Genomic DNA, 23,145 nt, shown 5'->3' on the forward strand with positions numbered 1-23,145 from the left:
TCAACAGATCATCGACGTACTGGAGTAGGGCAGTGTTAACTGGCATGTGAATACTGTCAAGTTGTCTTTTCAAAGCTTGGCTGTAGATGCTGGGGCTTTCTGTGAATCCTTGAGGTGCGTGTGCAAATTTGAAGCTACGGCCATTTAAACAGAATCCGAAAAGATATTGGCTTTCCGGTTCAATGGGGACACTGAAGAAGGCGTTCTTGAGATCAATTACAGTAAAGAACGTCGCCTCTGAATCAATAGCAGTCAATAATGATGAGATGTCTGGGACCACAGGATATTGTGGTACAATACATTTATTCATTTCTCGTAAATCGATAACTAATTGATAAACTGGAGGTGCATTCGGGTCAGTACGTTTAAGAATTGGAATGATATCGGAATTACATAGATTGGAGTCGGTTTCGACAACCACTCCTTGTGCAATGAGCTCTTCAATGATTTCCAGTAAAGCCACTACAGCATCGGGTGGTAACTTGTATTGTCGGGTTCGGGGTAATACAACTCCTGGCTTGAGTGTAACTCGGTATGGTGTAATGTGCATACAACCTACATCAGTTGGGCCTTGCGCCCACAAATGTTCTGGTACATTTTTCAATCTGACATCAAAATCTCGTAATACATAGTGACCCTTAAAGTCACGCAAAAACAGTCTAACTCCTTCCGGAGAACAACATATCACTGCTCCTAGAGCCTTTAGCGTCTTGATACCTAACAAGTTTTCTGGACATGATTTCGTGAGCAATAGGTCTGTAGTACGTGACAATGGACCAACTGCTAGGGGAACAGGTTTCGATACTTCATTAACAATAGGCTGTCCTGAAAATCCAAGGGAAACATTCTGTGAGCCTGAGAGGGGTGCCCCTGGAACCTCGTCGTGACTTATTGTTGTTCGACTTGCCCCTGTGTCAATCAAAAACTTTCTATCTTTTCCTAATACTTGACTATGTACATAAGGACCCTCTTGATCTACAGGAACTTCAATGAGAGGCAAGCCAACCTCCCTCTCTAGGCTGTTTCATGAGTATCGCTGATAATCGGGGTAATCAGACTGTGCATACTGGTACATCTGTTGTGAAACTTGCTGTGTCGCGGCAATGGGCTGTGGATGTGGTACCGCTACTGTCTGTACTGTCTGCTGTGGAGCAGGCATAGGCTGTACGTTCTGTGGAATATGTTGCTGGACCTGATGTTGGACCTGATCCTGTCTAGGCCGACGTGGTCTCTCTTTAGTTTTGCCTGTTGCTATATTGTGTTTCAGAACTGTACATTCGTTCACATAGTGACCTGGCTGTTTACAATAGTTGCATGTCCCTTTAACGGGAGCCGCCGTATTATTAGACTGTGTCATACCCCTTTTCTGACCGTCAGCTGGAACTGACTGAGCAACTAACATTTTCATTTTCGTATCTTTCATATGTCTCTGTTCGTGATCTTGTTCTTCCCTAATTCTATTCTGGTGGTACTGTAACATTTGTAACATTTGGGACGGCGTATTTGCTTGCCATGTGCTTTCGACTTTCAAAACACGGTTCTTAACTTGAGGCAGGGAATTCGACTAATTTTGATACAAAGAGGTGTGGGTATGACTCGCTACTTGTTTTCAGGCCACTGTTAATAAAACATTTCTCGAATCTAGAATAAAAATCACTAGTATCTTCATCGTGTTTCTGCTTACAGGCTGAGATTGCGTCCCAGTCTTCCTTTTTAGTCGCTAACAGTCTAGGCAAAACCTGTACTAATAAACCTGGTAATGCTTTAGCTTTATCCCCAAGGCCTAACCCTGGGGTACGACCTCTTTCTTCGACTTCTAATGCAGCCCAATCAATCTTTTAGTCTCCCACCTCCCATTCTTTCTCCTTTAGTTTCTCGTAAATTCCTGCAGGCAACAGTACCTTTAACATTTTCATAATATCTGAATATGTGTAATCGCCCATGAGTAACATATCTTTAATTTCTCGGTGAAAACCTGCAGGGTCTTTATCATGACTGGGCACTATTTTCTTCATTTCCAATAATTCCATTTTAGTTATGGGTGTGTATACATACACACATGTAAGGGTATCATCAGCATTCCTGACTGGATGTACTTCTCGCAAAGGATTCTGTCTGTCGAAGTAAAACATTTTTTTTTCTGGGGGTGGTGGAGCTGAAATAAACTGTGGTTTCAGGAAGGCACTATATTTGTGTCTATGTTCTAGAATTTCTTTAATTAAATCAGTACCTAGGCCTCTCCATCTATTCGAGAGTAGTTCTATTAGTATATCTGGTAAGGGACCTGGATCAGAATGTTGGCTTTTGAACAACGTAATGAGATGCTGAATCATGTATACACCAGCTAATTTCTGTTCATCAGGGGAGAGGTTCAAAAAATGTCTGTGCTACTGTATCCTTATATGTACTAGAATTGTCAGCCCATTGTACTGCAGACCGGGCTAGTTCTTGTTCATCCATGGAATTGAGTACGTGGTACCCCATTCGATCTTGAAGTATTTTATCGGTAGCCTGAAACATATGTTCAGGAGATCTCGGATTTGATATAGCAGAGAGAAAAAGTCTTTTGCTTTCTGGACGTATTGTTTTCTTAAGGTATCTTCCCTTACCTACATATGCTATCATCTCTTTGTCTGACTGTTGCGAGGTTTCTGCTAGATCCTCTATATCATCCTCCTCTTGCGAGAAAGTTGGATCGTCTAATTCAAGTTGTTCTTCAGGTGCTCGCTGGGCATGTATTTCTATTATTTCTTTACGGATCTTTCTAAACATATGATGTACACTGTTCTCCTTATCATGTTTACCCTCCGCCATATTCTGGCTCCATCTAGTCAGTCTATTCATCTCACTTTGTGGAAAACCTGCCTGATCTTGTTCTCTTATTAAACAATTTACCAAAAATCGCATTATTAAACCTTTATTCTCAACTTTCTGACGTGACATGGCTTCAGCAACAGACTCCGGTCCTTCTCCTGTTCTAATAAAATAATACAATTTGTCTAGATGTTCTGGCATTCCTGGTAGTAGTATCAAATAATCTGTAACACGTCTCAAACGTAGGGACGCTAACAACATGGGTCCTGACGTACCAGGCACTGGGTCATATCTGCAGTCTGTAAGTTCTCTTCTAAGTTGTTCGGCCGGTACACCTTTAGGTGTCCGAGCCTTTGCTAAATCTCTCATTGTCACTCGGTGTAACTGTGGGGGTGTTTGATAACCTCCTGTAGCACCTCCTGAAGCGGAGGCTTGAGCATAACCTGGCTGTAGGGTCGGTACCTGCTGTAGCTGGGTTGGATCCTGGACCACGCCAGTCCCAAAAGGATTTAATGGATGCAGTTGTTGAATACCGGGGGGAACAGCGGGTGCGGGTAGCGGACCTGGAGGGATCTGCTGTTGCGGACCTGGGGGCTGATGATCATGGGGTAGGTGGACGTCAGCAGGTGCAGGTGGTGCGGGTACATGGGCAGGTGCAGTAGTATATGTGGGAGCTACATCATCCAAATAGGACGAAATAAAAATGTCTGCTGCGGTCTTGTGACGTAATTTAGTCGGAACCAATGGAGGGGGCAGATCTTTTGGTATTTCCGGAGTGGCCTTAGGTAAACCCTCGGCCAAAAGAGGATACATACCATTCACAAGAGTGTTTCGTTGTCGGTCTACTTGTTCTGCTTTAACTCGTATTCCTTCTTCAACTAGTACGTTTTCTCGGGCTTTATCTGAATCTTCTCTATGTTTTTCTGCTTTTCTGAATTCTTTCTCTGTACGTCTATGCGATTCTTTACGCCACAATTCTATGGCGTCCTTCTGAGATTGTCTGGCCTTTTTCCATAGCGCTTCTTCTACTCCCATGATGCAATCTGCATCCCATGTCCCTGTAGCGGGCCATCTATATTTCTCGTCTAGGTTCTTAGTATAATCGACCCATAAATCTAGATATAATATGGCATCTAAGCCGTGTTTATGATACATAAACTTTCCTGGAGTGTCCCTAGGTGGGGCAGGAATCGCTTCCTCTAGTATCCCTTTCCTGGTTCCTAACTGTCTTAACTTTGAGAACAATGGCATCTCGATACTTGACACTTACTCGAACACAATTTTTACACAGAAAACACGGTAATGTAGATCAAACAGTCACTCATACCACGACATTAATCACATAAAAACATTTTGAACACATATTGCCTATGCATGAATTCTATAACGAAAACAAAATCGAACCGTTGAAGACACGAATTACTTGATATACTGCTAAACAGTACAGCTACACTGCTAAAACAGTGCAGACCGAGTCTGTGTACCCAGACCCGTCTTGACCGGATACATAGTAATGCACCCGTCTAGATGCGTCCCCAGCAACGGTACTCACCGGGAAGCACAGAACGGAAGGCCTCGGAAACTCGTCTGGACTGGACCGGACTGGACTCGACTCGTGACGTCACAGGTACGTCGGAACTGGTGGGCCTCTAGACACCTCGGACCTTGCTCTCTCGGCTGGGCTCTGGTCGGGATCCTCCGCACTCCTCACCGCCTCGTCTGGATGCTGATCGCAGTCTCCGTCACCTCCGTAGGCCTGAGGGAGATGCAGGAAATCCTGCGGGTACGCGTAATTGTCCGTCACGGCTGTGGCAGGGGACAAAGCCTGCGACGCACCTACCGGCGCGTGGAGTGGGGGAGGGGTCCCTATTCGGGCGCCAAATTAATGTGGTAAATAAATATTTACCGTCGGAATTTCTATGCGGTAAAGTTCAATAAAATAACTCAATCGGAAATGAGAGGCAGAGTCCGTGGTATCTGAGTTATAAGGGTTTTATTCCATAAATGGAATGGTTCGAACCATGGTATCATGTTCCTTTCACCGCTAAGGTTCAGGAAGGGATAGACAATACTTTATTAACAGAGTACAATATATATAGTCAATGCATATAGTGGTGATGGATACAGAAGGCGTAACAGCTGAGAGAAGCGAGATAAGAACACATGTTCGTAACAGAAGGCGTGCACGAGGGCGTACCCAGAGGTGTGTGCTAGAAACGTCACATGAAAGTGTCACAAGTGGGTGGATACATAGAGGAATCTTGCAGTGTCAGCAGAAATCTGTAGCAAGGATGCGCGCGCAGCAGCATGACGTGTGACTGACGTGAGGCTGGAGGGTGCAGGGGACTTGACATTTAGCACTAGAGGAAAGAGACAGAAGTCTGGCATGTCAGATCGACTCGTTCCTAAATCATATCTGATATCTTGTGTTTGGGGAACTATATTATCTAGAAGGAAAGGTCTCTTGGGCAGAGGCTACTCTATACTGACTATTAATGCGTGCATATGTGACTACGTGTCTGCGTGTAATGCAAGGGGCCATGGGCCTACCATGGTAACGGGAGCAATGAATTACTTGCATGGAGACAGAAAGGCCGGGCCCTTTGCTCTGCAGCCGGGGATTGTTTATCTACTCTGCTAGACTGGAATGTGTTTGAGGAGCTGAGCTCGACTATACTGATAACTTGAAGGCAAAATACTGTCTTTGGCAGGCAAGCAGGCCGAGCCGGGCACCTCTCGCCACGCAGGGAGTAGGACAGAGGTCAGGGATGTATCCCACGTTGCAGCTTTCAGGAGGCAGAGAGCAGAAAGGGCTCGATGGCAGAAATCAGGGCCTAGCTCTGCAGGGCTAGGAAAACGTGAAAGTGCACCATGAAAAGACGTTGGCAAGGCATACTTAGGAACTGAATTATCAATCCATTCATGGTGGATCTTAAAGAGGACATGTTAACGTTAGACGCAAATGTATTTGCGTCTTCATAGCTGGTCGAGGAGGGAAGTTACATGCACTTTAAGCTCGTACATGGAGACGGTGGGGTACACGTTAGGGGACATTTCTTGACCATAAAAATTCAAATTACCTCAAATGTTAGTTGAGTGAACTCTCCTTTGCCTATTGTGTGCCCAACCCTCTTTAGTTAAATTTGTTTTGACTAACCTGAAATACCACACATCCTCATCTACTGAAGCCTGACATTGGGGAAAAGGGCATTGGCGATTCTGTAGTAAGAAAGGGAACCAGTCAACAAAGAACTACTTTTACAAGAATTATGCTCATGCCATGACTCCTATCCTGGAAGCTTGCAATTATATTTACAACTCTTCCATTACACTCTCATGATGTGGTGATGAGCAAAGTTAGGTAGAGATGCAAAATGGATGATCTAGTTCCTATAATTCATACATGTACCTTTTGTATACATCCATTTGAATAGAGGGAAGGAGAGAGGAGACACCTGGCGCTAAGATGTAGAAACCCATAATGTATTTAAAATCTACTGTTGCCATAACATGCGTCTGCTGCTTGGCACTATCTGGTTCATTGTTAGGGCCTTATTGTTGGTGCCCCAGTACCCTGGTGGGGCAGGTAATGGGGGTTAAGGTCCAAGCAGGATGACCGGTTTTATTTCATGAAGAGATATCAGCTGCTTAAAACATACCGAATCCCAGGATGTGACATGCTTGGGGAAACATGGGATTAAACATGGAAACATATTTCCACATTAATACCCAATAAATCCAAACAGGAAGTAGTTTCACCCGCTGGAGTTACTGATGACCCTGGTATAGTCAACGCCAAGGGGAGGGGGGGGGGGGGGAATCCTGATCTGACCCAGTCTATCTTTCCCTTCAAGGCTCACTCTAGGCCGTAATCACAAGATCAGGACTAAATTCTGATCCATGTGCAAGAAGATTGCACAGACATCGGAATTTAGAGTTGTGTGATATGCACCCACCCTTGTGGTTTTCACCTGCAGCTTTTTGCCAGTCAAACTGGTTAAAAATATCAATAGAAAGACCCGGGTATAAGGCAAAACATGCAGAATTTGGTGTGTTAAATGCGGGTTCTGCTTCACTTGAAAGTAAAAAAAAACCTCCAAATTGGAGGTAGCCCTGGGGTAATGGGTTTGACTGGATATGGTTAATCTTCCACACTAATGCACACAACTTGTAATCAAGGCCCCAAGTTAAACACTAACGCAAAATAAACTCAGTATTGACTGAATTCCAAAAGTTGTAGGTCAGAAGCACTACTCCGGACAAACTGCGAGAGGATTGGAAGTTTTCATAAAGGTCTAGATTGGCCAGAAAGGTAAAGGAATCTGCAAGTTTGCAGCAATGGAAACAGTGAGTGCAACACCAGTCTTTAAATATCATATCTCAAGGTGGAGAAGTGTGGCTCACTGGTTAGAGCAGGCCGACCCTGAAGCAGAGGTCAGACCCGGGACCAGGGTTCAATTAGACGCGCAGGGTGCTGAGCTCAAATGTCCACGGACTCGATAGTTCTCGCTTCGGTGCCTGACCTAATCATGGGTTCACACTCTGCAACTCTGGGCATTAAGCTTGCTTAATCTCCACAACGGCCCCCCGCGGCGGGATGCCTGGCTTTCACCTTGGGGATGCCCTGTAGGGGCTATCTCACAGGGAAAAACCAGGACGGGTTCCCAAGGCAAGCGCGGAGATACCCCTTCGGGGGTCGATTCTGGCGCTATATAAGAAATATAATAATAATAATAAAGGTTGTGTAGGCTTGTTAAAAACGAGAGGAGAAAAGCATGGTGGTAATTATTTTCTGTAAAATTAAATTTTCGATTGAAAAATGTGTGCTTTAATACCTTGGATTCTGGAACCTAAATAAATCCTAAAGTGTTCAGAAAATATGTAATCAATGGACAGAATCTACGTAGAAGCATTAAAAGCAGAAGTCACTTGAGTACAAACATTGAATTGAAAACATTTCCCAAGCTATTCTAGTTAACCAGGTCAACCGTGCTGAAGACTAAGTTTATAATTCCTACCCCATCCAATCCCCACCCCTTTTCCCGGAATGGTCCAGGATAGCCATTTGGATTGTACTAAAAGCTCAAAGCGGTGCCCATTTTAAGACACTTTGAATCTGATAAAGCTACATTGTTTCCTAGGGAGCCTCAATAGCTAGAAGTGACCCAGACAATTCAAACACTACCAGGACAAGGTTAGTACAAAGCGGGCAAGCGATTTCAGATTCACTATATATTCAGCTAATTTTAAAAAGAAAGCAGTTTGTCAATTTGCACATAACTGTTGCAAAGTGCAAAGCATTAATTTAATCAATTTCAGATGCAACACAGCAACTCTGTTTCAAAGGAAATGGTTGGATATACTGGCGACACAGGTATTCCTTACATCAGCCGCTGTGCAAGCTGCTCCTGGTACATCTGGTTGGTTAGATAGGGAACGTAGACTTTGTGAAAAGATGGGCAGTGCTTCAAGACAAGCTCTCCAATTCCTGAGAGAAAGATGTCCACCTCCAGCTCCTCCTCCAGATCCATGAGAAAACTACAAGAAGACGGGTAAAGAGTCACCAGGGTGGAAGGTAAGAAAGTAGAGATTGTGGAGCTATCGTCCCTTCTCAATTGAGCCCACAAGGTAAAAAGGGGGACTGCGTTCTAAGAAGATTTGGGGCAAACTGGAGGAGCATTGACAGTGTTGTGTTCTGGTGCCCCGGTGTTGGATTGGCAAGGGTGCAGTTGGTCATGATGGAGGGACATTGGTAGACCTTTGTAGAGAATCAGTACTGAACAGTATGGTATGCCAAAGATCAGGAGGGAGGAACCATGACAGATGTAGTTCTTCCCACTACAAGGATGGTGAAGGAGAGGAGAGGGAAAGGTCAAACACTGGAAGACTTGTAGATAGGGCCCAGCAATGTAATAGCAGGGAGACTGTAGCACAATGGAGGTGTACTAGTGCAGTTGCATGTGGTTCTCTCTTCTGATCTAGGACTGCTGCAGTTCAAAATGCAATGGCAGAGCTCTGTGTGATATCTCAGTGAAGGAGTATTAGTGCACACTGCAGAGAAGAGGTGCATTGGCAGAATTCTGTGGCACATCAGTCTTGCAATTCCAAGGAATACAAGAAATACATGTGCCATGCTATGAAATACAAAGTCATAGGGCAACATGGCTTAACGTTTACCATTTGCATAGGATTTTTAGGAATATGGGAGATGGGGGGGGGGGGGGATAATGTTTCTGTTTCTTACCTCTCGCTTACATCCATCACCTGCTGCAGGTTGGAGAACAGCGTGTGCACCTCAGTGACACAGAGGCATTGCGTGAGCTTTTGAGATCTCTGAAAGTGATTCACGGCCAATGAGAGGCTGCGGAGATATGAAGCTTCTGATGTAACCACCTCAAACACAGTCTGAAATAAAAGAGGACAACAGCATCACAGGTGATGAAAAGCAATAACATAGTAACATAGTAGCATGGCCGACCTCATACCTAAGCATACATCCTAACCACAAGTTCCTGGGGTGGAGGGAGAACAAAACAAAAATGCATACAGACTGTCCCTTCAGAGAAACTTCACCACTAGGTGGTTATTTTCAAACTTCGGCCTCTGAGGGGACACACGGACTAAAAGCTACATGTTTCCAAAGGTGATCTGGCTTTGTTGCAATTACAATCCTAGGACAGGCCTTTGGCTTCAACAGAGTGCCTGATAAGCACCAAATGGACAATGTAGACATTTTAAGCCATCCTCTAATACATTACAACATATTTTCCTAACAGATAGTTTCTACATATTTTGCTATACATATTTTGCTAGAGTTCAATCTGTACTCCTTGTCTTGTGTTTCAATCGTTATTTGGGGGACATGGCCAACATGGAAATGGAGCAGTCCTGTTTACTAAACTATGCTCTTACTCCGAATATCAACTACTCCAAGCCCATCATGGCAACTCCTTATTGCGCTAGGTCCACAGAGCGCTAGCTGACCCTAGCCTCCAGAGATACCATAGGAGTAAGTATTAGCCTACGTACTCTGCGCCAAGAACCCCTGCACAGCGAGGATATTACCCTCACAAATACACCTTGAACTGAGAAGAACACCTAGGAAAGTGTTAGGGGAGTCAGGGAAGATGTGGGTATATGAGCAAGTCTTGGACTGGTTACAGACCCAGTACGCTAGGGGAGGGATAGGGTGCTGTGGGAAAGGGGTATACTTTAACATCTGCAGAACCCCTTCATGTCAAGCCTGGCTGTATGTCATGGCATAGGACATGGCCCTGTAGAGCATAAGTGCCATTGTGTCCATAAGGGGCATCCTTGGGTCCCGTGCTCAAGACACCACTAATTTAGAGCGGAATGGAGCAGCAGCAGGGACGTGCAAACGTAGCATATGACAACTACTGGTTGGTGCCAATTTGGAGGAGCTTCAATAGTGTAGGAAATAACTTACAAAATAAAATGTGACTTCCATAACAAACGAAAATGACAATCTGCCCATGACTTTTAAAAATTACACAGACATTTAGTGCATACAATGAAAACACTAGGGTTCAAAGGCTTTTCTCTGGTAATAATTCATGCTTTTTAAAAATGTTAAAACATGTACAAGTAAAAGTTCATAGTTAATGTAACTAGTTTAGATTTTGTTTTAATTATAGAATGTGTTTTTGTAAAGTACAATAATTATTAAACGTGTGAAATGGTAGTGTATAGTTTGTATTAAATTAACTACATTTAAAAAAAAAAATGCACAAGAGCACTGACCGCTAAATATAATTTATAGTTTGCAACTTGCGGGTAAGACGCTTTGACGTTGTCCTTAACAGAATACGCAGTGAAATAGACTCTCAGAAGCCGTCCTGATATCGTGTTAGTTGCTGGTAGAATGATAATTTAAACGAGCTCTATTCATGAACTGACTTAAAGTCTCATTTATTTTCTGTATAAATAAAATGCACAAACATTTCAAAATGCATTGCCACAATATGTTTCCAGTTTAAATAATAATTTTCTCTTGTAACAAATATATCGTGTTTACGAGGTCATTTTAAATAAGTTCCAAATATGCTGTGGGGATGTTACAATAAAGAAAGATCCATAGTATGTAGTGTATAGTTCAGGATCATAACTTTATTTCTTCTTCAGATCCATGAGATCGAGTAGAGACCCCACCAGGAGCAGTTCCACTGCTCAGCCCCTCATGCCAACTGACATCTCCTTACTGTTCAACCATCCCAACATTCCAATGACTTCATCAAGGGCCAAGCAGTAGAGCAGGGGTAAGCATAGGGAGGATGCACAAGATAAGTTCCATTACAACACATCCCCCTTTTATCAAAATCAACAAAGGAATCATAAGCACACATGCAAAATAATTCACAAGGAAGTAAAAGTGCAAAGATGAAAAAGCACAAAGAGAATGTCAAAAAGATTCAGAAACAAAGAGCCAAATAACACAGCGATTCAACATCCAAGTTCTAAACTTTCTAACACTCCAAACACATTCATAAATAATTCCATAACCAAAGACCCACACAAAAGTCCTAAAGCAACTCCAGAAAATGTCAGGGACTAGAACTTACACACCCAACAACGGAGGTAAACCATCCTCACCCCACCTCCTTCCCATAGGAATTTTTTTTTTTTAAAGGAAACACCTCCCAAAAACCTTGAAACATAATGTAAAGGGCAAATCACCACCCTATTGGGGAAAACACCTCCCAAAAACCATGAAAGACTAATGGGGTGACAGGCTTAAGTCACCCACAACCAAGAAAACTGCACATAGCCTGAGGGGTAACCAACTAAATTACCCACAACCCAAATGAGAGCACAAAACACCTGGACTCTCTACAAAATCTGAAATACAACAGGAGGTAAAAACCAATTCAAAAGAGTAAAAACAAAATCAAATGAGAAGCTACTAAAAAGACAGACTATCCGTCACACACAGTCCAACACGACAGCATACAGCATACAATAACCAGATAAGGAAAATAGTGTAAACAGTGTACTACCATTTCTGCATACACTACTGGTACCATGCACACACATTCCCTTTCCCATACGTAAACAGTAACAGCTGGACAAGGGAAACCCCACTAATGCATACACCAAACAACCAACATAGAAGGCTCCATCATAAGATTCACTTAATATAATTTAAACATGCTAAAAACATGAAAATTTTCCTTCAAAAGTCTTGACCACCCTGGCCCTTATATAATATCAAACACCGGAGCTCGATCTTTGCTCCCGAGCCATTCCACTAAAATGTTGACACGCACACAGCACATGGAAATAAACAGTACCTTGGAAAAGTTAATGTAAAGTGCCTCTCCTGAAGTGTGCTGCAGATCGTTGTAACTAAATTCATAAAATGAGCTGCAGTTCGTAAATACCGATACATCAAAACTGCCAACAAAAAACAAACTTAGCTGCTTCAATGAAGAAATCAGATCGCTCCCTACGTTGTGCCGGTACCCATAGAAACTAAGATGGTGGTATGCGTGCTCACAATGACGTTTATACGTGGTGACGTCATAACACACAACCGGCAAGTCGTGAAGAACGAAGGGAAATAGAGCGCGCTGAGGGAGGCCACGGAAACAGTGGCCGAAAGTGAGGAAAACGGAGCAGCGCAAGAGGAGTCAGAGCCAGTGAAAGCAGCGCGAGCAGCAGGGCGCGCTCGGTAACGGTAAGAGTAGCCGTTACAATTTCTAAAGCAACAGATGTGAAAACGCATACTTTTCTTCAGTGTCAATTTCTCTAGCATGTCCCTCATTACACGGAAGCGCTCAACAATAAAGTCCCATGTCGCTTCTTTTCATGTAGAGCCGTTGATGTACAGCGTACTAAAAAGCAGTCATTTAATTCGATTTTCAACGTTGCTATGTGCGTGTTGCTCTCTCACCATGGGGTAAAACAAAATTTGCCGAAAGAGGTTGTAGAAATTTTTCTTAAATTAAGCACTCGATCATGTAAGTTCAATCTCAAGGGTGTCAAGTTCATCAAAATCACGTAGTTTACTTGTTGGAGTGCACCAAACGCAGATGAGACCAGTAGATGGCAGCAACAATCCTCCAAATAAACTGCTCGATACACAAAGCAGCCAAAACAATTGCGGTGCGATCACAGAGAAACTGCCAGTTAAAACATTGCGATGGCACAGAGGCTTGGCTCTGATGGTCCTGCAGACATCCAAAACATGACAAAAAGATAGTTTCCACATCGTTACTTCACACGTCAGTCACAGGGCCAAAAACTGTAGGCAGATCTTCACAATCTAAACAGAGAGTCAAACTCCAGACTCGCTTTGTGTTCCAAAAAAAGAGCTGATAAATCCGGTAAAGTGAAGCAGGCAAGTAATGAAAACCACACGCTCTTTTCATGTCATCCTCAGCATTAAACAGAGTACCATCTCTCCAAACAGCTCGTAGTAAGTTACAGCAAACCAGTACTGCCAAAAACATTGAAAAAGAAACTGGCACTTACATGAATAGGGAGACCGATGAAGTGGTCACTGGTGGAGTCTTAGATGTGCCAAATTTCTCCAAATTCAAATCCAAGTCCTTTAGTCTCTTGAAAGTCCAAAGTCCAAATCCATAGAAGTAGCACGCAGATTCTTTTACATCGTCGTCAGTGTTACAATACAGAAAGATCCATAGTCTGTAGTGTATAGTTCAGGATCATAACTTTATTTCTTCTTCAGATCCATGAGATAGAGTAGAGACCCCACCAGGAGCAGTTCCACTGCTCAGCCCCTCATGCCAACTGACATCTCCTTACTGTTCAACCATCCCAACATTCCAATGACATCATCAAGGGCCAAGCAGTAGAGCATGGGTAAGCATAGGGAGGATGCACAAGACAAGTTACATTACAAAAGAGGACAAAGAAATAGGCAGTGCCTGATGAATTGAGCATGAACTGGAGGAATGGGAAGATGTGCTTACCAGAGAATTCTGGATTTCAATTGGAGAAGACTAGAACAGACCACATATTTTGTAACATTTTCCTAGCTTAGGAGTCAGAGAACAGAGCAGAACCAGAGGTCGAGGGGAGACTTAGATCCATAACTGAAGAGAGCAGAGGTGATTTTGAGAACAGATCTAGATGGAGGGGAGCAGAGAGGTGCAGATCTAGATGCAGGGGAGGAGAAACTATGATTCAGCTGCTGAAGAGGGTGAGGCAAGGCTGCAGAGCTGAACAAAAGGCTTTGTGTCCCTGTGACATTTAATAAAACCCTAAGCTTTTTGCTTTGACTAATTGGATTTACCAATCGTTATTTGCTCTATGCTTTATTTTCTTCTTATGAGAAACTCTGAAATGATTAATGATTGATTTATTAGCTTCATGCAAATCTCACTTCATGCTAATCTCACTCTTGCCTTTATTTTTTAATTGTTTATGGGTTCTGACCGACATAATTTGTGCCCAATTCTTAAAATAGGGAATCTTTCCTTAATGGAATGTGCAGTATGATATTATAATATGATCGGCACTAATTCTTGTTTTCTATTATCAATTCTGTAATTTGCCCGATATTAACCTAATCAATAAAGACTCCAAGAAACCATGGTCTTCAATTATAAAATAAAACACTTTAAACTACTTACAAAATATTTATTTGTATTTAATTTGCTTGCGTTTATGAGGGAGTACTTTTGGTCAAAACATACATGGTGGCAAAGATTAGTCACCTCGAGAATATATATGAGAATATATATTGGCGTGGAAAAATAGTAATGGTAATTAAAAAGGTAATTCCCGCCACATTTACTAAATGTTCTAAACAGATTACAGTGAGATTTCCACTCTAACAAATGCAGCACCAACTCAAGACAAATTTGAGCTTCCTACCTTATCTGTTAGGCCGGAAGGAATAACTGAGGAGCTGCACACAACTGTTGTAGGAAGGGACTGTAATTTTGTTTTTACCGGAGGCCATGTTCAGAGTGACAGTCGGTCAAGGATGTGTTATCCACAGCAGCATTACAGGCACAACCAACCAAAGGATCATTATTGGACCAAAAGCGTTCAAAGGTGAGATGAAGCCAGGGTGGATGACCACAAAAGAACAGCAAACGAGAGATGGGAAGAGCAACATTAAATGTGGGGGGAAAGGGGGCATTCACTCCCACACCCCTGGTGAGACTGGACTGCATTCAGAGTAAGCCTAAGGTGGTCAAGAAAACCCCTCCCCTAAGTTATATTTAGAAGAGTCTAATACCATGACCAAAGCTCGACAGAAAAGGGAATGGTTTGATCAAGAACACAAAGTACAGTTGTTCCATTATCTAGCAAATGCCACTGAGGCTGCCAAGAGAATTTAGGCCGATAACAGATCTTCTGTGTTCACAAAATTCAGCATTATCTGTATGTGGAATGGGAAAAGAATGGTCACCACCTCCATCAAGAGAACCAAAAAATAGTACTGCTGCAGGACACAGCAGACCTAAACCCTCACACAGGAAAATACACAATTACAAACAAAATAGCACACAATAAGACCCATCGGGGAGAAAAAAGCCATCCTCCAAAGAAAGTGCAGTGGCAAAACAGAAGTGTTACAAAGGATGAAAAATTGGCAGCATGAAGGACCAATCATATGGATCAGGAGGCTTCGAAGCACACTCACAAGAAGTTTAAGAATATACTTGAAAACGAGATTTGCTCCCTTTTACAAATGTTAGCATGGTGTGGTTGAGGGAACAAGGTGTGAGGTGGAAGGGTGCTCGCCGGTCGTCTAAAGTCCCAGGGAACATGACCTGGAGTATTCAGAGGTGGCTAGGAATCCCAGGGTTGTTTTATTGGGGAAGTTGGGTTCTTACAGAGTCAGTTTATGAGTCAGTTAATAGGCAGTTGAGGTTACAGGTTAAGAAACGATTCTACTGACACAGGTACGGTTTCCACAGCTCTAGTAGAACAAGGCCATAAAGACTCACTAACCTCTGCTAACAACAAAGTAGAATGGAACACACAACACCATGGTTAAGATTATTAGGTGTAATGCTAAAGGCCTAAATACCTCGGTGAAAAGCAAAGCATGTTACACTAAATGAAGGGAAATATATATGCTAATACAGGGGAATCTCTCCTTCAAAGGCACTGGTCTTTTCATAGTCTGAAATGGCTGTCCAAACAATTCTTTGCTCAGTACATTAGACAGGTGGAGTTACTATGCTTCTACTAGGTGCCATTTGTGAAGTGGTAAAAGCTGTACCAGGCAGTACAAGTAGGTCTGGGCCTCTTGTGCTTAAAATAGGTTCACACTATACACAGATGTTAATCTGTGTGCCCCAAATATTGGGTAAGGAAAAATTCCTTAAGTGCGCCATCACCCTCACAATAGAAGGGAAGGTAATACTGCATGAGATCTTGACATAGTTCTGGATAGCTCTAATCATAGATGCTCGATTCAAAGAGGACAGACAGGCTGACCTTAAATGAAGAATACAGACTGACGAGTATGGGAATGGCTGACGATTATCCATCACAACACTCAGAATATACATCTTACTTATCTGTACACCCCAGTCATATGCTAGGTTAGATCAAATCCTTGTATCAACATCCATTTTACAAATTATACAGGAAACTGAAATAGAACATAGGCCTAACCATGCCCCTTTTACCTTAATGTTTAATGCTTCCTTATGGACTATTCCCTGAAAGGCATGGAAAGTAGAAGATGAATCAACATTATCAAAGGAGTGAGGTTTGTGAAGTATGAGCACAAGTTGACCACGGATGCAGACATCTTGATTCAAAAAATGTTCCTATTCATCCACTTGCCACCGATGAAAGAGTCTATTGAGCAAACCGAAGTGGCAGTATTTATGATTAACTTACAGAAATCACATTTATTGAAAATAGCCACACAGAGGCAGATTCTGGTTCTACAGGGCCTCTCCCACTTTCAATGGGTGAAGGAATCAATAACTTAGTTAGTGGTTCAAATAATATCTACCAGGGAATAGGTAATCACCACCATTATATACTCTATTTACAAAAGCTATTCAGAAGGACTTATCATGGCATATGGGGGCTTTTCTTTGTTGGGTTGCTTCCAAACAGTCCCAATACTGATGCCTTCCTCTTTGCTTAAAACTATGTATAAAGTGCATTAATTTTATCTTGGCTGATAAAGGCAAGGACCATGTGTGATTTTCTAAGATCACCATGAAAGAGTGATTGGTCTCCCCAATGTCATGAATACAGTACTGCCCAACTTCACTCCATTGTAAATTTTTGAATGATTGAAATCGAAAAACACGTTTGCTACATAGATCAAATCAATCATTGCTGGGACCTACATTTCAAATACTTATTGGCTTGAGAAGAAGCCAGGTACATGGGGCAATATTCATCCCCAGTTATGAGAGCCAACCCACATGTCTGGGATCAGAGAAGTCAACGATTGGGCCTCTCCCTCCTGTCCCTCACCTTCAATGGCATTCGTAGACAATCCCGCCTTAGCTCCAGCACTTGATGAGAATTCTTATAGCATATGGGGAAAATCAAAGGGTGTACGAAAATAGGCAAGCTGTTTAAGGCAGAGGGTGTTTAGCCCTTTTGAACCATCAAGAAGGAGCAAGGCAACCACAATAGAACAATTTCATGATTAGATAGGGAACTGATTTTTCAGTCTTGTATTATACCACATGCTAGTCAGCATCTATTCAAATTTGAAAGATGGATTCTTACAAAAGAGTGACAGAAGGGTGATCTGAGATTGATACATTTATAGTAAGAATTCCTACAATAAAGATTTCCAGCTGAAATATAATGGGAATGAAAGATAGGGTGCACACTCATAGCAAATAGAATGGGATGATACATTTAGAATACTTCCTCACCTAGATACGTTACTGGAAAAGAAGTCTGTATTAAAAGTGTACTCTACTGGTATCACACACCCCTCGAGATTTAAAGGTGAGGCACACAGAAATTAGAGAGATCTGAAGAATAAGGCGCAATGATACACATACTATTGCACGGCCCAAAAATCCCAAACTATTTGACAAAGATAATTTACGCAACTGATTGACTGTCAGACAAATACACCCAAGATTCATGAATTACACAATTACTGGGTCAGTCCAAAAAGCAGAGGGGTACACAACATTCCAAAAGGGGCAAGTAGTTCTTACTAGCAATATGTGCAGCAAGACTTTGACAAAACAATGTGGCAAGACCAAATCTGTTAAGAGATGGGATATATTGGGTCTGGGACATTTTAGGGATGGAAAAAGATCACATTCACATGAATGGAAAGCAGACACCTGTGAAACCTAAGAGGTGCCTCTTCGAATAATTTAGAGATCTCCTGCACCTAAGGGTTTTAAACTCAATGCAACATGCCTACACAGAAATTGCAGTACTAAAAGCTTTTCCATTTGTTAATCATTGATAAATAAAATATGCATAGGAATTACTTCTAAATCCCCTCTACAATAGGTGTATATTCTTTCAAGGAATAGGTGCCTTAATAATGAGGTAGTATCAGCGCATAATTGGTGGACAGAGGCCTGCTTTTGATTGTTCAGGTATAAACATTTTCATTTTGATTATCTGGGACACTGAAAGCTGTGCAGGCTATGTGATGTTGCAAGTGTATATGTAAACAATAACACCAATTAAAAAAAGATTGGAAAAAATTATTAGTCTGGCAAAGTGCCTATGAATTTTTGCCATTCAATTTTCACTATTCTGGGAGACACCTCAGCAAGCTAAGCATCTGCTGTGGAGAATAATGTGAAATCCACCATTTTGTTAAAGCCCAGTTTGACTCTGCTTTTCTACCTTTTAAGGTGGTAGAAAGTATTTATATTGAGTATTTATCACATTAATAGTGTTTTTAAAAATCTAATCCATTGTGCACTAGGCACTCAGGATGCCACTTCTTGGTATCTTCTGTATTGAAGAACTCTTTATACTGTTGCTCAAATCCCATGAGAAGTATAAATACAAACATAAAAAACTTTCAGTACTCATATCCACAGCACACACAGGTCAGTGCCTCCTAGATGATCTAGCTTTAAAAGAAGGAAATTAGGTATGCTGGGAAAGCTTCAGATCCAGAAAGATGACCTAAAAAGGAAGAGCTCCCTAAGTTTCTGCTAGTGATAGCCGGAGAAAGCTACTTCAATCTGTGCTACTCTCAAGGACAACAAAGTGATACCTCAATCTGTTCCATCTGGCTCAAAGAGGGCCTCCATCAGCTTATGGTATTTTCACATAGTAAGAGGCCGCCAGTAGTCTGTGGTAGTGTTAGACAGAGACACTGAGCGGGCTTGAATGGATCCCTCATTCTCCAGTATTGTCAGGTGCAAAGATCTGTCATCTCATCTACCATGTTTTATATCCTCAATTGCATCACTGGCAGGGCTCTTATAAACAATCCCCTTGTAAGTATTCTAGACCACATATCATGTATACAGACCCCTTCACATTTTAACACGTTCAGACCTCCTCCAAGTGCTTGCTCGCCTTACCTCTTGCAGTCTACGTTCCTGGGGGGTGATGTGCTTCAGCAGCCCACTCTCCTTCACCTGCGGAATCTCCTGCCAGAAGGTGAAGGTTGAATCCCGAGGAGACATCAGAGGAGGAGACAGGAGCCCTACCGCTATCACAGCTGTCATGGAGAGGGAGCGGGAGCGGTCCAAATGGAAGCCAGGCGAGCCAGGGTTTGGGTCCACTCCAGTGCACTGTGACCAGTACTCCTGGTAAAGGGGTTCTGGTAAGGAGAATAGGAGCTGGGATCAATGAAAATATAACCAAACTTCCGACAACTGACAGATAGAACCAAGCAAATATTTGTGCCAAAATGCCATCTTCCTTCTCCAATGGCTCATTCTGCCAACCTCCTTTGTTAACTTCATGGACTTGTGTATTGTGCTTAATTGGTGCTGGTGGTTGCAGGTGATGTACACATGCACTTCATTTTCATTGTAACTAAGACAGCTGATCACTACTACTGCTGCTGTATTTGATGCGCTCCTATCCAGGTGATATAGACCATGGAGATGCATAAATAGCACTCGAGACACGCTTCATTACAGCATTAACGCACATCACTAAACACTTATGTGCTATGAAAATCACAAAGAATGTTCCCTTCACAGAAAGTGCCCGTAGTGGGAGATATGCTGCTGTAGAAGGGACCTTTAAAATCACAGACTTTCCTGTGCAGAAGAGTGGATATGTACATGAAAATGGTGCTCATCTTCACTGCTACAAGTTCCTTAAATAAATTAGGCGAGGGAGAAGGGCAACAAATTCTGTTTAAGTCGGTTCCTTCCCCAAGAATGGTGTAATTTGGTGATGACACAGGTCATCAAAGGGGGAGGGGAACTGATAGAGTGCCATGTTATTCTGAAAATTGTTGGGGTGCGTCATAATCATGGGTAGTTAACACCCGCATATTTAGAAGACTGTATTAATGTGGGATTATTAGAAGTGTAGTAATTAATCAAATTATGTTAGAATGTCTAGAATATTCATATCATTTGAAGACTAATGTAGTGTTTGACCGAGAATATGCCTCAAGTAATGGAGAAATTATTGCTTCACATATAAGATGTAGCATTAGGATTAAACGTGCACCCACTAAAAGTTGCAAATGTAGGTTTGCTTATTTAAGAGTGAAATGTAATGCTTTTATAATTATTTTGAATGTAACGCTTATGATGTAGTTTAGAAATGTGTTTAAATGTAAAGGCCCGATTGTATGAGAGCACCACTAAAGGCCTAATTGGGTTTTCGTAGATTGGCTAAATGTTGTAGGCCGAAATGTATTTTCCTTGGGAAGGCTCCTTTTCTTAGTTGAATTTGGATTGTAGACTTGTGTACGTGCAAAGTCGATCTGCTCACAGGCTTTCTGTTGCAGGTGCAAGGACACATGTTTCATTAGCAAGAATAGCCTTTTGTTTTAGGAGTTAGGATGGTAGAGGAGAGTACGGTCGGAGTGAACAGGAATGTCAAGACGATAATTTTGGCGGAGAAGGTGCCTGGGACCCAAGGACACACCAACGGTTTTGGATGAAGTTGAAGTTTTGTTGGAAAAATACAGGAGAGGAGACCTGCCGAAGGGGTGTGTTTAAGGCATGTTTAATGTTTTTGGGATTTTGTATTAGGGATAGTACCCAGAGGGTGGAGAGGAGAAGGAAGGGGGAGAAGCAAAAAGGATCATCTTAGAACGAGCTCTGTAGCTTAGGCTACTTACCCATGGAAAGCTAGTGAACCTCTTAGGAAGGCTTTACTGCTGACACCTTTTTCTCTTGCCTGGGTGGGATTGCTAAGTAGGGATGTCACCTTAGAGATAGTGTAGGGACAGACTAATATTCTATTTTCTTTGAGCTAACGCAGCCGAGACTTCAAGCAGGAATTAACATTTGCCTGATGGTTTTAGAAATAACATTGATAATAATCCTGAGTCGTATGAGACTTCTGCGTAGGATTAGGTTTGTGTTAGTGCCTGTTTATTTTCTTAATCTCTTGCTGAGGTGCCTGTATTTCCAGTTATTTTTGGCTTTGTAATACATCTTAAACTGATTCTGTAGTCCGTGGGATCCTTTGAATTTGATTGATTTGGGTTCATACTAAATTATTATGAATTTGATGTTCTTCCCTTTACACTTCTTAGCAGACAAAAACGGTCTAGTCGACCAAAGATTCAAATGATTGGATAGAAAAAAATCTAGATAAGAATACGGTGCCACAGTTCAATAGAACTCTATGATAAAGTAACAATAGAACACTAAGGAATCAATTGACAGCTTCTGCTGTTAAAATAACATGTTTAATTTAGCGTGCCAGGCCTTTTCATACGACTGAGGAGGATTTGAAAAGTTATAGAAAATGTTTTTTTCATTTGAGCTTTCGCGTGCACTAAACAATTTCAGATTATGCTTTTCCTTCTTCTCTGTTGAATAGAATTTTCACAGCAGCCAATCAAAACAAACTTTTACAGAAAAGTACATCTCCCATCATTCTTTTTATGACCACTTTAAAGCAATCTAGCGGTCCCTGGTGCCATAAAACACCTCAACACCATTTTGAAATCCTCTTTCTTTGTCGCTAACCATTCAGCTAGGTAACTGGAAGTGATTTTTTTTCTCCCATAGTTTATGGTGCGGTTTGTATCGTTTTGCTCTGCTATATTAGGCCCTACTCAACCAGCTACTACTAACACACCTGACCAGGGTGCCCAGGTGCAAGAAGTGCTCTGCAGGACTGCCGTCTAGCGGCCAAATCCCCTTTTTACCTCCCCCGCAAGCGCACAAGCAGCAACTCAGGAAACCCAAAAGTAGCTGGCTGTGAGGACACGCCAACGCTTGGCAAGAAGAGTGACTTCCAATGCATACACTTACCCTGCTTACTTGTGGAAGATTCCCAGCACTTCACCCACACCCAGAACACTGGGGCAAGTATAAACTGTATCTACAGGCTGAGCCAGCGGGGACAATTGTAGCAGACTTGCCTTCTGTAAAGCAGCCGAACATCTTGGTCGCTAACCCCCTTTTTTTCTGAGCAGCATACCTCAGAAACCCCCACTGCTCCCTCACTGAACCTCCATACCTATCACCTTAAACGACAGACACTTGCATCAGGAAGAGATTAAAGAATAGGTGATTACAAACTAGTACCTTCTTGAAGACTTACTTTTGAAAGCTCTTGACAACCATGTCCCCCACTTTGTAAACAGAGACCTGACTGTTGCCCTCCAACGCTTCACATGTCAGTTGAGGAAGTACACTCCTAACTCCACCTTCTCTAAACCCTTCATTCCTCCCACAATCCTTCCTCAACACAGGGGAGTTGAGCCCTTGGCCAAGTCACCTGAATAGCTACATGCAGCCACCGTGAACCAGTTTTCACTGAGCCTCATCCCTGACCATGCTTTTTCAGTGTTTGGACCTTCGTCGAGACACATCCCCTTGCCCTAGGGATGGTAACGACGATTTGGACATGGCACCCACTCACTCCTCACATTTTTACAACTCTCATATCCCACCTCTCCATGCCAAAAGCTCAAAAATAAGCTCTGGACCACCCAGAATTCCAATACTTATACAACGTAGACTCTTCATACTCCTTGGACTTTGATCCGGACTACATTATCCAACCCCCTCTTCCAACTGGTGCCCACTTCCTCCAATGTTAGACTACCTGCAATCACTACTTCTCAGAAGCTCTGACCGCAATATCTGCAATCGACTGCGCTCTGAATGCCCCAGACCAGACATCCCTGACAAGGTAGTGGAACTCCTGAAATGAACCCGACCTGGTGACCTTCCTGAAGCGGTCAGCGAAAGAGCCAAAAAAGGA

General features: G+C 42.5%; 1 protein-coding gene across 2 annotated transcripts in view; it reads right to left on the reverse strand.

Annotated features, from left to right (window-relative positions):
• Positions 1 to 23,145, reverse strand: part of LOC147711102 (rho guanine nucleotide exchange factor 19-like) — a 265,736-nt gene that overhangs the window by 115,482 nt on the left and 127,109 nt on the right. For both annotated transcript variants that reach the window (XM_086921908.1, XM_086921909.1), the window contains exons 4-6: positions 19,311 to 19,552; positions 9,059 to 9,219; positions 8,200 to 8,352 (exon numbers count right to left, since the gene is read on the reverse strand). In XM_086921908.1, coding sequence (XP_086778034.1) covers positions 8,200 to 8,352; positions 9,059 to 9,219; positions 19,311 to 19,552 — 556 coding nt within the window. The remainder of the gene's footprint in view (positions 1 to 8,199; positions 8,353 to 9,058; positions 9,220 to 19,310; positions 19,553 to 23,145) is intronic.

Source organism: Lissotriton vulgaris, chromosome 5 (genome assembly GCF_964263255.1).
Source record: "Lissotriton vulgaris chromosome 5, aLisVul1.2, whole genome shotgun sequence".
Lineage (NCBI taxonomy): Eukaryota > Metazoa > Chordata > Amphibia > Caudata > Salamandridae > Lissotriton > Lissotriton vulgaris.